This window comes from Mytilus trossulus, chromosome 3 (assembly GCF_036588685.1).
Source record: "Mytilus trossulus isolate FHL-02 chromosome 3, PNRI_Mtr1.1.1.hap1, whole genome shotgun sequence".
NCBI classification, from domain to species: domain Eukaryota; kingdom Metazoa; phylum Mollusca; class Bivalvia; order Mytilida; family Mytilidae; genus Mytilus; species Mytilus trossulus.
Genome location: NC_086375.1, coordinates 41,483,699 through 41,500,036, shown reverse-complemented (window position 1 = coordinate 41,500,036; position 16,338 = coordinate 41,483,699). Strand labels below are relative to the sequence as shown.

The 16,338-nt window shown below is 29.9% G+C and overlaps 1 protein-coding gene and 1 long non-coding RNA gene across 2 annotated transcripts; both read right to left on the bottom strand.

Moving 5' to 3' along the window:
* Positions 1–566: 566 nt before the first annotated feature.
* Positions 567–9,901, bottom strand: LOC134710787 (uncharacterized). Its single transcript, XM_063571186.1, has 11 exons — positions 9,794–9,901; positions 8,169–8,292; positions 7,325–7,453; positions 6,942–7,058; positions 6,231–6,359; positions 5,882–5,998; positions 5,192–5,320; positions 4,778–4,894; positions 4,087–4,215; positions 2,722–2,838; positions 567–1,099 (listed from the first exon to the last, which is right to left on the bottom strand). The coding sequence occupies exons 1-11, from the start codon at positions 9,899–9,901 to the stop codon at positions 567–569; spliced, it is 1,749 nt and encodes a 582-aa protein (XP_063427256.1).
* A 1,783-nt stretch (positions 9,902–11,684) lies between these two features.
* Positions 11,685–13,514, bottom strand: LOC134711498 (uncharacterized). The gene is made up of 4 exons (XR_010106191.1): positions 13,427–13,514; positions 12,965–13,093; positions 12,248–12,352; positions 11,685–11,724 (listed from the first exon to the last, which is right to left on the bottom strand). It is a non-coding gene; the product is annotated as an uncharacterized LOC134711498 (long non-coding RNA).
* Positions 13,515–16,338: the final 2,824 nt, after the last annotated feature.

The following is a 16,338-nucleotide window of genomic DNA, read 5'->3' as shown; positions in this document are numbered from 1 at the left end:
TAGTTTTTGATGGGGTTCGTTTTGTTTATTCTTTAGTTTTCTATGTTATGGCATGTGTACTTTTGTTTGTCTGTTTGTCTTTTTCATTTTGAGCCATTGCGTTGTCAGTTTGTTTTCGATTTATGAGTTTGACTGTCCCTTTGGTATCTTTCGTCCTTCTTTTGTAAAAACATTTTGAAAATAGGGGAGTATAATACAAAAAAAAACATAGCAAGTTTATTACCTCCGGAATATAATTCAAAGAGATGGCTCTTCCTGAGTCGTCCAAAACATAAACTCCTCCTGTGATAACTAGACCAGCAGTTACTCCATAAATTATAAAATCGTTGTAGTCCACATTTCAGTGTGTATGCTATGAAAATATATCATGATATTTTTAACATAAAAGGCTTGAAAATTTTGAAAATTTCCTATCTACATTAACATGCACACAGTATAATGTTTACCCAGGCTAGGGATTTCACCGTAATTATATTATAGGTTAAAAAAATCGTTGCATTTAAACAATTGTCTATCTTCTATTTTTGAAAAATTGGTTTCCGTTGTTTATATAAGATGAGCAATGATTACAAAACTATAGTTATCTCCTTAAACTTCGAAACTTGCTTACCTTTTCCACCGTATGAAAATCTGTTATGACTGATTTTGAATCCATGGTATTTCTTGTAGTAATCCAAGTAACTCACTAAGTGTCCGACACCAAATATACCATGGTAGGCATGTAGTTTATTGATGGTATGTTCGTGTTTTCCGTGCAAGTAGTCGACCTTCAACTCATGCTTTTTGTTCTGATACTCGCGGTCATGTAAATGTCTTTTATGTTGGTGTTCAAGAGTTGTAAGGTGATGTTTTGTGTGATTGTGAAGTCTATTTATATGGAAATCTACAAGTGCTTTGAATCTATTTATGTGTTTATTGGCCACGCTTGCAATTCTGTGAACATGTTTTACTGCCTGGGAAGCAATATTACGTTCATGTTTATTAGATACGTGTGATATCCTTGCAACATGTTTGTTAGCTTCATGATTAATTCTGGTCACATGTTGATTGGCAATATGGCTGTGTCTACGTAACAAATTTAGTCCGATGGCATGTTGAACTGTAAATATAAATAACTACATAGATATTCAATGAATATACAAAGTATAAATGCATGAAACCGATTACAGTGATAATTCAACTAAATTCTGATAACAGCCTACCTATTTGATTTTTTTCCTTTAACCTGGCTATATATGTATGATATTTTAATTTAGGTAGCTGTTCAATGTAAGTAGATTCATAATTATTCGTTGGATTACAATTTTCTTGGGTTTTGTGCGTACAGGTTAACCACAAATTCAAAGGTTCAACGAAAAACATGATTTCAATATGCTTTGTATACAGAGATTGGCAAAACCACGAAATAAAATATCTACTAATATGCAAGTTTTCAGCAATCTACGAAAATTGATACCCACGAAAATAAATGAATCCACAGTATCCAAAAAATTGTTGGACATACTCAACATATGTCATAAGAATACAGTTAATACTATACAGTGCCTGAGAAATTGGTCGTTCTGTGCATCACACAATTTTTGTTTCAATATTTCCACAAATTGTATTAAAAACTCAGATTTTTTTAATAACAGCAAATTAACAACACCAAAACATAAATATATTATAGAACAACAAAGAATATGAGGAATATATGATTGCAACAAAGTCAAAGCATAAACTTCATCTCATTTTCTTTTCCGCGGCAGTTGTGTCCGCCCTCATTTTATTTTTGTTCCCATATTACTCTCAAATTCTGTATGCGCTGTGTGCTTTTAGCGTAGACAAATTGTCTTACGTATACAATTCGTCACCAGACTATTAATTAACCTCGTTCCTACATATTTAATAAAAATATTAGAGACATAAAAATGTGTATGTTTTGCTTCAAACGTATACCTGCAACGTATTTGTAGAACATATGTTGTCTTTTAAGTAGTCCAAAACAGTCACCTACACTATGATAGTCATCATAGCAGTCACTCCATAACCTGTAGAACCGGCTGCTACTACATTTCAGTTGGTATGCTGTAATTAAATACTATCTTTTTCTTAGGTGTAACTTTGTTAAATGCTTAAAAATCCAATATGAAAATATATAAAAACTACCTCTTTTAAATTTTTAAAATATTTTTTTTTTCTACTGGTGTTTTTTTAGATTTTGATATGCATTTGGTTATGGACTTTCTATTTTAGAATTTTACTTGGAGTTTGGAACATTGCAATTTTACTTTTTTTTACTTTACTGAAATACAAAAATGGATACACAAAACAAAAAACAAATTTTTATAATGTTTTCAAAATGAGTTCTTTAAATCAGTTCATAAAATTGCGTGATTAAGCTTATTTCATTGTTTATATGATGGATCATTGATATAGTAGTAATAATAAATTGACTGTTTTCAAAACTTTTATCTTGAATTACTACAGATTTTTTAAACTAAGTTGTATTTGGCAAAGCATTTCAAAATTGTGGGTCACTCCATGTTATTCCACTTTGTACTTAAATTGCCATTCTGTTTCTCCTTTACTTATGAGTCTTTTGTAAATTAGATATACGTCTGGCGTTCACAATTGTACTTCTTATATATACGATGTAATTCTTATATATACGATGAGTTTCTTTATATTTTACAATGTCATACATCTACTAGGGAATGGTTATTAATATAAACTACTTACAAATTCCATGATACAAAAATCTGTTGTGTCTGATGCTGAATCCATGATGACTTCTGTAATAGCTATAACTATATCTCCCGTGACCGTATCCACCAACAATACCACCATATGAACTACCTGTAAATATTGATCAACATAAATTAATTTGGCACATAAAATTAAAAAAATGAACAGTTATAATAGTATTTTGAAAAATGCCACCATATGAGTTACCTGTCAATATATGTAGATGGATTTCAATTTGTCTCGTAAACTGTATGACAAAACATTTGAGAAATTATGTTTACATCATCAACAGACATTTATTACAGAGAACATATTCCCTTTTAATATTGTTACGCTTGATGGAGTTTCCTGAATGAACCTTCTTCAGGGACGTTTCAAGTTTAAAAAAAAACAAGTGAAACTGCGAGCTACTGCTCACTGATGATACCCCCGCCGCAAGTGGATAATATTAATAGTGTAAAAATATGCAAGTGTTCGGTAAACAGGAAGTTTTCGAGTGATGAATCTGTAAACGCATCACACGGTATAGCTGACTTATATAAATCTTGAAACCAAATTTCATAAATCCTTGTATTGTAGTTCCTGAGAAAAATGTGACGAAAATTTTTAACTTGGCTATCATGTGTAAAATCATACAAGTGTTCGGTAAACAGGAAGTTGTCAGGTGATCTATCTGAAAACGCATCACACGGTATAGCTGACTTAGATAAACCCTGAAACCAAATTTCAGAAATCCTTGTATTGTTGTTCCTGAGAAAAATGCGACGAAAAATATTCATTGGACGGACGGACTGACGGGAGGACAGACAGAGGTAAAACAGTCTACCCCCTCCTTTTTAAAGCGGGGGTATAAATATTCATACTTGAAACTGTTATGAAAAATACTGAAATTACGTGTTGTGCTTTTACAGTAATTTCGAACTATATTTCTAGTTCTATGATGTATACAGATTATTAGTTTTTTAAGATTGTACTTATATTTAATTTATTATGCCTTTATTTCGGACGGTAATAGTTTGTTAATTATTAGAAAGTTTTTGAAGTCGGAAATAATCACAAAAAGTGTATATTACTAATTTAACTGGTATCTATCTAGAATTTATTTTGAGTTAAACAAAAAACAATTTTCTAATGCATGTTTTAGCATAGAAGAGGGACGAAAGACACCAAAGGGACATAGCTAAGTATTTATTTATACAAAAGAAATATGGAGAACTTCATTCATTCATTCATATATTTATTTCCTCTATTCCTCTATTAAGAGATTCAATGAACAATCTTATATGTAAACAGATCAAATATGAATTTTCCTCGGAGTTGAGTCTTTTGCGATTTCACGTTTTTATTAAAAAAACATACCTGCAACGTATTTATAGAACAGATGTTGTCTTCTAAGTCGTCCAAAACAGGTTCCTACACTATGATAATGATCATAGCAGTTACTCCAAAGTCTGTAGAATCGGGTGCTGCTACACTTTAGTCGGTATGCTGTAATTGAACATTATCTTTTCTTTTTGGGTACTCTGATTAATGCTTTAAAAAGTCTAAATAATGTAAACATTACATCTTTTGAATTTTTTGGAACTTTTGAATATGTAGCTCTACAAAACAATGAATTAATATTTCACTTCAAGAAAATGTCTTCAACGCAATTATATCCAGTAATTTCTGAGGCCCATTATAGTTTGCTGTTCGGTGTGAGGCTATGCTCCGTATTTAAAACCGTACTTTGTCTATAATGGTGTTTTAACAAATTGTTACTCGGATTGAGAGTCGTCTCATTGGCACTCATACCACGTGTTCATATATTTTTTTGATAAAACAACTAAAACATATTTGTTTTGAAATGATTTATCATTGATATGCTATAATTTCAACTAATCTTTATTTAAAACTTAGATATTTTTCTAAATACTTCGAACTCTCTATTACATGAATCGATCAATTATCATTTCGAAATTTATTTGGAGCCCTCATTACTCGTCAATACCGTTCTGTAATTTGCCATTTTCATTTGTACTTTTTTAAGAGTTATTGATGATCAACTTACAAATTCCATGATACAAAAATCTGTTATGTCTGATTTGGAATCCAAAATGGCTTTTGAAATAACCATAGCTGTATTTCCTGCGACCATGTACTCCAAATACGCCACCATATAAGCTACCTGTTAAATTGATAAACATAAATCAGTTTGTCAAGTAAAACAAAAAATATAAAAGCAGTTAAAATAGGTTTTTAACTATAAATAGAAAAATTGTTAAAGTGAACATAAGAATTTTAAATTGATTGCATCCGAGGCGAATCCATGCACTAACGTTTATCTTTGATATATAACAGAAGATGTATCTTAACCATATGACTCTGTATTTGGAATTTGACTTACTTTTTCTTTCTATCCCAAGTATAAAACTTTTTGGAAGCATAGAGATATATAATTTCACTTATACTTTAACGAACATACCTGCACCGTATCTATAGAACAGATGTTGTCTTCTGAGTCGTCCAAAACAGGTTCCTACACTATGATAATGATCATAGCAATTACTCCAAAGTCTGTAGAACCGGGTGCTGCTACACTTCAGACTGTATGCTGAAAGTCAAATATTTGTTCAACATTGATAAATGCTTGAACATAAAATATCTTATTTTTTAAACTTGAAAATAATAATTTTCTTTATCATAGCATCATATGAAAGACAAAACACAAGACAATGTTAGGTTGTATTCCTCAAATAATTGAAATCGATGAAACATTTCATTATTTATTTTTATTGGCATGATTTTTCCTTGATATGGTTCATGTTTACAAAACAAAGTATGTTTTTGAAATACTATAAATATTCTATCCCATGAATATATTACCAAAGCAGTATTTGGAAAAACGTGTCAGACGTTTGGGTTCTCAATTCTCTTTAATTTCGTAATTCATCATTGTGACTTTTTTCTATTCAACTGTGACTGTTAAGTTTTTTTTGTAGAATGAACTGGCATCTGATGTACAACATTTAAATCCAGGAATCTATAATGGGTTTAGTCTTATGATGAAGTGATATTCTTTTAACTTTGAACAAACAAATGCGACAACTATTGTGATTCATATGTCAATGAATGTTTTTTTCTTCATGTCCTTTAATTTTTAATAACAACTTACAAACTCCATGATAAGAAAATCTGTTATGTCTAATGCTAAAACCATGATGACTTCTGTAATAGCTATAGCTGTATTTCGTGACACTGTGTCCACCAAAAATGCCACCATATGAGCTACCTGTGAATGTAGCATAGCTCATTTTAAGCAAAATAAAAATATTAATAAGTAATAAAAAACTAATAGGCATGTATTACAGTGAGGAAAATACTTTGAAATGTGTTGCGCCGATGCGATTCCCTTAATTAACCTTGGAATTTAGTTTCTTGTACTTTCAATCCCAAGTACATATAAAAGCCAATTTGAAAACCCAGAGGTTTATAATTCATATATATATCGGTAATGAATATACCTCCTACGTATCTATAGAACAGATGTTGTCTTCTAAGTCGTCCAAAACAGGTTCCTACACTATGATAATGATCATAGCAATTACTCCAAAGTCTGTAGAACCGGGTGCTGCTACACTTCAGTCGGTATGCTGAAAGTCAAAAATTACTATTTAATGTGTTACTCTGCTAACTGGTTTAGCAAGTTTACATAACATAATATAATAATGAACCTTTTTATCTTCCAAAATAGTTATTTTAATTTTTCTAATTACAGCATCTGACAATCAAAGCACAAATCAATGACAGGTTGTGCTCCTTAAATAATTGAAATCAATGCAAAATCATTTCAAAATGACTTTTTGTTGAACTAAAATATTCTTTATATGGTACCTTTTTACTTTAAAAAGTATTTTTTAGAACATTACAGATAGTTTATCCCATGAATAGATTATTGAAGCAGTATTTGTTTCTTTCTCAATGCTCTTTAATTCTGTAATTTAATTTGTAATTTTGACTTTTTTTTTATTCAAATGTGACTGTGAAGTCTTTTTATGGACGAAGCTGGCGTCTGGTGTGCTAAAATATTAATCCTAGTATCTACGATCTGTTAATTAATAGAGTGCTGTGAAATTCTTCTATCTTTAATTGAGCAAAGTGTCATTTATTTGATTCATATTTCATGTTTTGTTTACATTTTCTAATGCATAATCGGTATTTCTGTATCAACTTACAAACTCCATGATACAAAAATCGGTTATGTCTAATGCTGAAACCATGATGACTTCTGTAATAGCTATAGCTATATTTCGTGAGACTATGTCCACCAAAACTGCCACCATATGAGCTACCTTTATATAATTGTCAACATAAATAATTTTTTCACGTAAAATTTACAACAAAAAACATCAATAATTGTATTAAAACTTTCGGTAATTTATTACAGTGATTGCAAGACTTTCAAATAGGTTGCTTTCGATTAGATTTCCTGTTAACTCTGGAACTTATAAACCTCGGAATTAATCATCTTTTACTTTCTCTCCCAAGTATATATATAAAAAAAAAAGCAGAAACTTATAAGTTGTCTGTATATAAAAGCGTTAACGAATATACATACCTCCGACATATCTATAGAACAGATGTTGTCTTCTAAGTCGTCCAAAACAGGTTCCTACACTATGATAGTGATCATAGCAATTACTCCAAAATCTGTAGAATCGGGTGCTGCTACATTTCAGTTGGTATGCTGTAATTAGATATAATCTCTGTCTTAGGTATTACTTTATAAAATACTGTTACACGTCAATTTAATGTAAAAAGTACTTCTTTTTTTATTTATTTTTTTAAATGATTAATTCTTTATTTTAATACAATACCTGTAATACAAAATACAAAACCAAATATTTGTTTGTAGTTCGATACTTTCTGCTGACTTGATTTATCCTTGATGTGGTAGAGGTTTACCAAACATCAAATGTTTTTGAAATGCTGCAAATATTCTACAATAGAAGAATAGCCTATCGGTATTATGGAAATCATTTCAAATTTTTTAATTTCAATGCCTCTAATTACGTCTTTTTTGGGACATTTTCACTATTTAATTCAAACATGACTGGTGAGTCTTTCGTCGACGGCACACGCAACTGAAATACAAACTGTTAATCTTGGTATTTTCGATGGGTTAATTGATAAAGATTGTAATAGTCTTATTACTTTAAATGTAATATTCTTATTACTTTAAATGTAATATTCTTATTACTTTAAATGGAATATTCTTATTACTTTAAATGGAATATTCTTATTACTTTAAATGGAATATTCTTATTACTTTAAATGGAATATTCTTATTACTTTAAATGGAATATTCTTATTACTTTAAACAAACATAGCGTCAACTAATTTGATTCTCATTTCGATGTCTATTTTTGATTTTCTAATGAATAATGGATATTGTTAGTAACAACTTACAAACACCATGATAAGAAAATCTGCTATGACTAATGCTGAACCCATGATGACTTCTGTAATATCTATAGCTATATTTCGTGTGACTGTGTCCACCAAAAATGCCACCATATAAGCTAGCTGTAAATATTTGTTAACATAATTCAACTTGTCATGTTCAATTCAAAACAAAAAACATTTATAATTGTATTTAAATTTAAAGTCATTTATTACAGTGAACATAAATCTTTGAACTTATTTGCATCTGAGGTAAGTCCCTAAAATTAACCTTGGAAGAATTTATTAACCTATGAATTTATTCTTTTGATTTTTATGCCTATTATTTTTAAGTACTATTATATATATATATAAACAAGAATGTGTCCACAGTACACGGATGCCCCACTCGCACTATCATTTTCTATGTTTACTGGACCGTGAAATTGGAGTATACTCTCTAATTTGGCATTAAAATTAGAATGATCTTATCAAAGGGAACATGTATACTAAGTTTCAAGTTGATTTGACTTCAACTTCATCAAAAACTACATTGACCAAAAACTGTAACCTGAATTGTAACAGATGGACGAACGAACAGACGGACGGACGGTCGAACGAACGGAAGAACGAACGGACGAACGAACACACAGACCAGAAAAAATAATGCCCCTCTACTATTGTAGGTGGGGCATAAAAATGAAAACGCAGAGATTTTATAATTTGTCTCAATATATCGCTAACGAATATACCTCCAACGTCGTATCTATAGAACAGATGTTGTCTTCTAAGTCGTCCAAAACAGGTTCCTACACTATGGTAATGATCATAGCAATTACTCCAAAGTCTGTAGAATCGGGTGCTGCTACATTTCAGTTGATATGCTGTAATTAAATATGTGTTACTCTGTTGGATGCTTAAGCATGTCTATATAACAAAAACAGTAAACAACATTTTAAACTTTGAAAATAAATATTTTTTTATTAACTTAGTACAAACGCTGAAAATCAAAACACAAGACATTATTTGGTATTGCGCTAGAACAACTGAAATTCATGTAACATTTTTAAAAGACTTGATGTTGGTTTGATTAGTCCTTGATCTAGTACCTGTGCAAAAACATACAATGTTTTCGAAATACTACAGATATTCTATCCATTGAAGAGATTATCGAAGCAGAAATTGTAAAAAACGTTTCAGAATTTCAATTGGTCAAAGCTCTCTTATTTCGTAACTTTATTTGTCATTTTGACTTTTTTTTGTACAGCAGTGACTGAAAAGTCTTGAAGGGAAAAAATTACGTACAACATATTAATCAAGGTGGTTTTATCTATATACTGCAATGATATTCTTATTACTTGAAACAAACAAAATATCATCTAATTTGATTCATATATCGATGTTCTTCTTTCATTTTCTGTTAAATGATAAATATTTTAAGTAACAACTTACAAACTCCATGATAAGAAAATCTGCTATGACTTATGCTAAAATATTCTTATTACTTTAAATGGAATATTCTTATTACTTTAAATGGAATATTCTTATTACTTTAAACAAACATAGCGTCAACTAATTTGATTCTCATTTCGATGTCTATTTTTGATTTTCTAATGAATAATGGATATTGTTAGTAACAACTTACAAACACCATGATAAGAAAATCTGCTATGACTAATGCTGAACCCATGATGACTTCTGTAATATCTATAGCTATATTTCGTGTGACTGTGTCCACCAAAAATGCCACCATATAAGCTAGCTGTAAATATTTGTTAACATAATTCAACTTGTCATGTTCAATTCAAAACAAAAAACATTTATAATTGTATTTAAATTTAAAGTCATTTATTACAGTGAACATAAATCTTTGAACTTATTTGCATCTGAGGTAAGTCCCTAAAATTAACCTTGGAAGAATTTATTAACCTATGAATTTATTCTTTTGATTTTTATGCCTATTATTTTTAAGTACTATTATATATATATATAAACAAGAATGTGTCCACAGTACACGGATGCCCCACTCGCACTATCATTTTCTATGTTTACTGGACCGTGAAATTGGAGTATACTCTCTAATTTGGCATTAAAATTAGAATGATCTTATCAAAGGGAACATGTATACTAAGTTTCAAGTTGATTTGACTTCAACTTCATCAAAAACTACATTGACCAAAAACTGTAACCTGAATTGTAACAGATGGACGAACGAACAGACGGACGGACGGTCGAACGAACGGAAGAACGAACGGACGAACGAACACACAGACCAGAAAAAATAATGCCCCTCTACTATTGTAGGTGGGGCATAAAAATGAAAACGCAGAGATTTTATAATTTGTCTCAATATATCGCTAACGAATATACCTCCAACGTCGTATCTATAGAACAGATGTTGTCTTCTAAGTCGTCCAAAACAGGTTCCTACACTATGGTAATGATCATAGCAATTACTCCAAAGTCTGTAGAATCGGGTGCTGCTACATTTCAGTTGATATGCTGTAATTAAATATGTGTTACTCTGTTGGATGCTTAAGCATGTCTATATAACAAAAACAGTAAACAACATTTTAAACTTTGAAAATAAATATTTTTTTATTAACTTAGTACAAACGCTGAAAATCAAAACACAAGACATTATTTGGTATTGCGCTAGAACAACTGAAATTCATGTAACATTTTTAAAAGACTTGATGTTGGTTTGATTAGTCCTTGATCTAGTACCTGTGCAAAAACATACAATGTTTTCGAAATACTACAGATATTCTATCCATTGAAGAGATTATCGAAGCAGAAATTGTAAAAAACGTTTCAGAATTTCAATTGGTCAAAGCTCTCTTATTTCGTAACTTTATTTGTCATTTTGACTTTTTTTTGTACAGCAGTGACTGAAAAGTCTTGAAGGGAAAAAATTACGTACAACATATTAATCAAGGTGGATTTATCTATATACTGCAATGATATTCTTATTACTTGAAACAAACAAAATATCATCTAATTTGATTCATATATCGATGTTCTTCTTTCATTTTCTGTTTAATGATAAATATTTTAAGTAACAACTTACAAACTCCATGATAAGAAAATCTGCTATGACTTATGCTAAAACCATGATGACTTCTGTAATAGCTATAACTGTATTTCGTGTGTCTGTGACCACCAAAAATGCCCCCGTATGAGCTACCTGTAAAATATTGAAAAAACACGTTTACTAACTTCATGCTTGTGAAGCGCTTTTCTATATAAACATTTATTAACATAGACCATTTTTTAATAAAATAATCAAAACAAAAAGGAATGATAAGTGTATTCATGTATTACAATGTGATTTCCTGAATGAAACCAGGAATGTAGTTTATTTAACGATCTAAGGCAAGTATATAAAAAAAAACAAATTGAAAAGCACAGATGAAATTTGTCTTCATATATCGCTAACGAATATACCTCCAACGTATCTATAGAACAGATGTTGGCTTCTCAGTCGTCCAAAACAGGTTCCTACACTATGATAGTGATCATAGCAATTGCTCCAAAGTCTGTAAAATCGGGTGCTGCTACATTTCAGTCGGTATGCTGTAATAAGATATCATCTTTTTCTTATGTAATACAAAGGTAAATACTTAAACAAATCTATATAATTAAAAAAAACAAGTACTTAGTTTTTGAAAGAAAGAAAAATCTTATTTCATCTAGATGCAAGAACTGAAACACTAAACACTAGAAAATATTTTTTTAATACGTGTTTTCAAGACCTTATATGTTTTCAAAATAATAAGGGTTTTCTACGCCGGGAATATATTATCCTAACTGTTTTTGGCAACGACAACGCTTTTCGGAATATGGGTTCTAAATGCTCTGCACCTTCAGACTTTATTAAGCCATTTTACTCTTTTCACAATCGTTACATATGTGTCTTTTGTAAACGAAACACAAGTCTGGTGTACATTTTTGTTTTCATTCTTGTATCATTAATGAGTTTATTTGTATTTTTCATAAATATTCTATTATTTTATACAAATAAAGCGTTTACTATTTTTGGTTTATATTCCAGATGTTCCATGGTACTTAAGAAATGGTATTCCAGTAACAAACTTACAAACTCCATGATAAGTAAATCTACTATGTCTTATGCTGAATCCATGATGACTTCTATAATAGCTATAGCTATATTTCGTATGAGTGTGTACAGTTCTGTAACCTGCTTTATATGAAAAGAAAAAAGAACATAAAGATCAACAAAAAAGTAGATATTTATGTCTAAAATTAGCATGACTTACACAATACATACTTTAACCTATAATGGTTTACTTTTCAAATTGTTATTTGGATGGAGAGTTGTCTCATTGGCACTCACATCACATCTTCCTATATCTATATCACTGTAGTTAAAATATAGTTTAAAGCATTCTGTAGTAGGACATTATATCAAACTTGCCCTTATCATCTCATGATCACGTCATCAAATACACTACTTATTTTTCAATACATGTACACTAATTTGGACAAATTGAATTGAAAAAATATGTATCTAGTAAGTTTTTAGGTTTATGAATTAAGAACCTTCAATATTATAACTAGAGGACTCAAGATTCTCTTTAGTTTGAATAATTGAAAACAATGGCTTCAAGACAAAATCATACTAAACATCATATGACAAAACGGTAATGTACAATATGCAAATGTGTAAGGAATGCTTATGCTCGGAAAGAATAAGATAAACATTTACTTTCAGTTTCAAACAATAAATACAAAATTAATTCAAATAGTCAATTAACTTATTCTATATGTTAACAAACACGTCAAAATGTAATACCTCTATGATAAAGTCCAAACAGATGTCTTTTCCTCAGATATCCAAAACAACGACTTCTACTGTGATATCTTCTGTAACAACCCGTCCAGCTTCTGTAAAATCGTCTCCTTGCACATCTCAATTTATATCCTGAAATTAATGATTTTTGTATGCATCGTTTGTATCAGGAAATTAGTTTCATCTTTTTATGACAGCTAAACAGACATAAAAATAAATTAACAAGGAAAGTCGGTATATTCTTTTTAAAATGTTGTACATTTTATATTTTTGTATATTATGGAAAATTAAGAATGCCGTGTGATGTATGATTACCAATGATACAGATATTCAGCATAAACACTTACTATTTTCATATACTACAAAACAAGTTTCATTCTATTTCTACGATTTAAATCCAAGCAATACGATTCATCGTGAAAAATAAATAAAGGAAACAGTAGAAACAATTACTAAAATACTTACCATGACCGCCATAGAAAAATCTGTTGTGTCGGAGTTTAAATCCATGATATTTTCTGTAATAACTAAGATAGCCTCCCCCATATCCATGACCTTTGTTTCAATGAATATAAGTATTTGGTTAAGTCACGAAAGAGATAATTATGATTTGAAATATTCAATTCTTTATTACTTTGAGCAAATGATGCTCATCAGTACAAATATAATATATATGCAAATACAATATATCATAAATAAATACATAAAACATATATAATTGATAAATGAATACATCCAAGAAGAATAATAATCTGTAGTAAGTATTGGTAACTTATAATATGTCTGTTCTACGTTTAAATGCATGGAAAAGAAATTTACAAAGGTTACATATGTCTTTTACATGTTCTGTGCTCAACAACAGTATAAGCTTAAATGACGATGGACGCTTATAATAATATGGCTTAATATACTGTCTCCTAATTGCATTATAACAATCACACTGTAAAATGAAATGAAACTCGTCTTCTATTGTATTTAAAGTACAGAGAGTACATTTTCATTCTGATCTATTAACACCGTGATATCGTTCTATTTCAACAAATAAGTTATGTGAAGACAATCTTATTCTCGTTAGATACACTCTAAAATTCACATGTTTAGTAAGGTAAAATTGTAAACGAACATTATTTACACAGTATTTTTATAAAAAAAAACACTTTGGCGAGTCATCCAATAGTTGATTCAAATATTGATTAGCTTGATCAAATATTCTAGTTTTGATAAAATACTTAAGAGTATAAAAAAAATCAAAATGCGTCATTGAAATTAAATATATTGAAATGATGTTACTTGTTGTCCCCTCTGTTGAATTTTAACTGTAAAGTATTCAGTGGTTTCTTAAATCATTCACAGTTGCAATGATAACTACAGCATTTTATAACTAAGTAAGAAATTGTTTAACTTAGAATTTTTTAATTTAATCGGCAAAAACAGATTATAAATGCTTAACTGTAATCAGTAATAAGAAAATGGTAAATGAAACCTTGTTTCATAGCTAGCTAAACCTCTCACTTATATGACAGTCGTATCAATTGCATTAAATTGACAACAAAACAAAGATATAGAATAGGTAAACTTGTCCAATAATTGGGGTACAGCAGTCAACACTTTGAAATTATCTCAATAACGCATTAATAAAAATAAAAACGTAACAAAAAAGCACAAAAGAAATTATAGGCTTTAAAAGAAAAGGGTCTATTTGTGAATTATCTGTCAATACCCTTTTTTACTTTTCATATCGCGATTAAAACAAAATGCTCATTTCAAAGTTCGATAGCTATTTTTTTATGATTGAATGCAGTCACTAGTTTTATCGTTAAGTTACCTTTATAGAGACTAAAGAGATGTCGTGTTCTAAATACTCCAAAACAACGAGTTCTGCTATGGTATTTACCATAACAACGTCTCCAGAGTCGGTAAAATCGGCTCTTTCCACATCTCAGTTTGTATCCTAAATTAAAATGAAAATATTCATCGGTTCACATTGGGCTAGGTTTTGGAATTCACAGATTTTACATCTTTGTAAAAAAAAAAGGTAAATGAGAAATGTGTCAAAGAGACAACTAACCGACCAAAGAGCGGATATCAATAATGTTTAGCAACGATTTATTTGAATTAGTTTTGTTTTTTTCAGATATTTTTATTTATCTTTTACTCTTTTCAGACAATATGAGTTTTTTACAGAATAAGACAACAACTGATATTGCGGAGAGAATGTGCTTTGACTTGTTGTGTAGTAAATCTACATTAAATTACCGAGTCCATGGTAAGAAAATCTACGATGGCTTATCTTGAATCCATGGTATCTTTTGTAGTATGACACTCCATGATAACTGTGATGACTCGAATGTCGGGTTACGACGCTAGTGTGGATAGGATACCCTTAAAAAACAAAATAAAATAATTTTAGGTCATTTTGTATTAAATGAATTCTGAAATGCATTTCCTTTGTTAGCTTAATAATTTGCTTTTAAAAAAAAAAAAATAAAAAAAAAAAAATAATTTGCATTTGTCTAATATACTCATTTACTATAACATTTTTAAGAAATAAAATGAATTTTAACTTACAAGGAATTATTAACAAATAACAAATTGAATTAAAAACCGGAAATAACTTTGATATTCAGTTTAAGTTCTAAATAGGACCCCCCTCACCTAAAATCTAAAATATCCATTGTTTTATATGACATATACAATTATCATACTTACCGCTATATTCTGAAGTATCATAACTTTCATAACTGCCGTACCCGGATGTGGACACTGATGAAAAATATAAAAGACTGATTTACTGTATGTGGACAACATGTGTACACAGTTTGGAGTGTTAACGGTATTGAAATTTAGGAAACTAACAAAAAGGGTTACATATAGTTTCGACATTCGTATTAAAGAGAAAATCTGTTAATGTTGCTACTCTCAGCATGCATTTCACTCATGGTACGTGATTTCACTTTTAGCTTTCATAGACGTTCGAATTACTCGGTCAATTAGGTTTAATTTAAATAGAGTTATTTTTACACACGTACAATGGTTAATTGTAATTGTGTGCTAAATGATATTTCCTGAAGGTTGAAAGAGTGTAAGGAGGGTTGGTTTAAATAAAAATATCACGAAATTAAGACTTTCTCAGTTTTTCTTTCCATTTTACTTCCACCAGTGTTTTGTTGCTAGCTAGGATTTTTCTAATCACCTATATACTAATTTTATATTTATTGTAAAAATGAACCACCGTCAATCTGGATTGATCCTTGCAGACAATGCCTATTTACTTGATGGTTACTTTTTCGTTCAGAATATGCATGAAATAACTCAATTCCATTAAAAAACTAAAAATTAATGAATATTTGCATTGAAACGCGAAAAGCATGAGTTTT

What these genes read in the sequence shown, in the direction of transcription:
- LOC134710787 (XM_063571186.1), bottom strand. Translation starts at nt 9,901, where the DNA reads ATGGTGGCATTTTTGGTGGACACAGTCACACGAAATATAGCTATAGAT. An exon ending in TATCATGGTGTTTGTAAGTT is followed by an intron (nt 7,454 to 8,168) that starts GTTACTAACAAT and finishes ATCTAATTACAG; the next exon opens with CATACCAACTGAAATGTAGC. An exon ending in GTTCTATAAATACGTTGCAG is followed by an intron (nt 2,839 to 4,086) that starts GTATGTTTTTTT and finishes CAATATTTACAG; the next exon opens with GTAGTTCATATGGTGGTATT.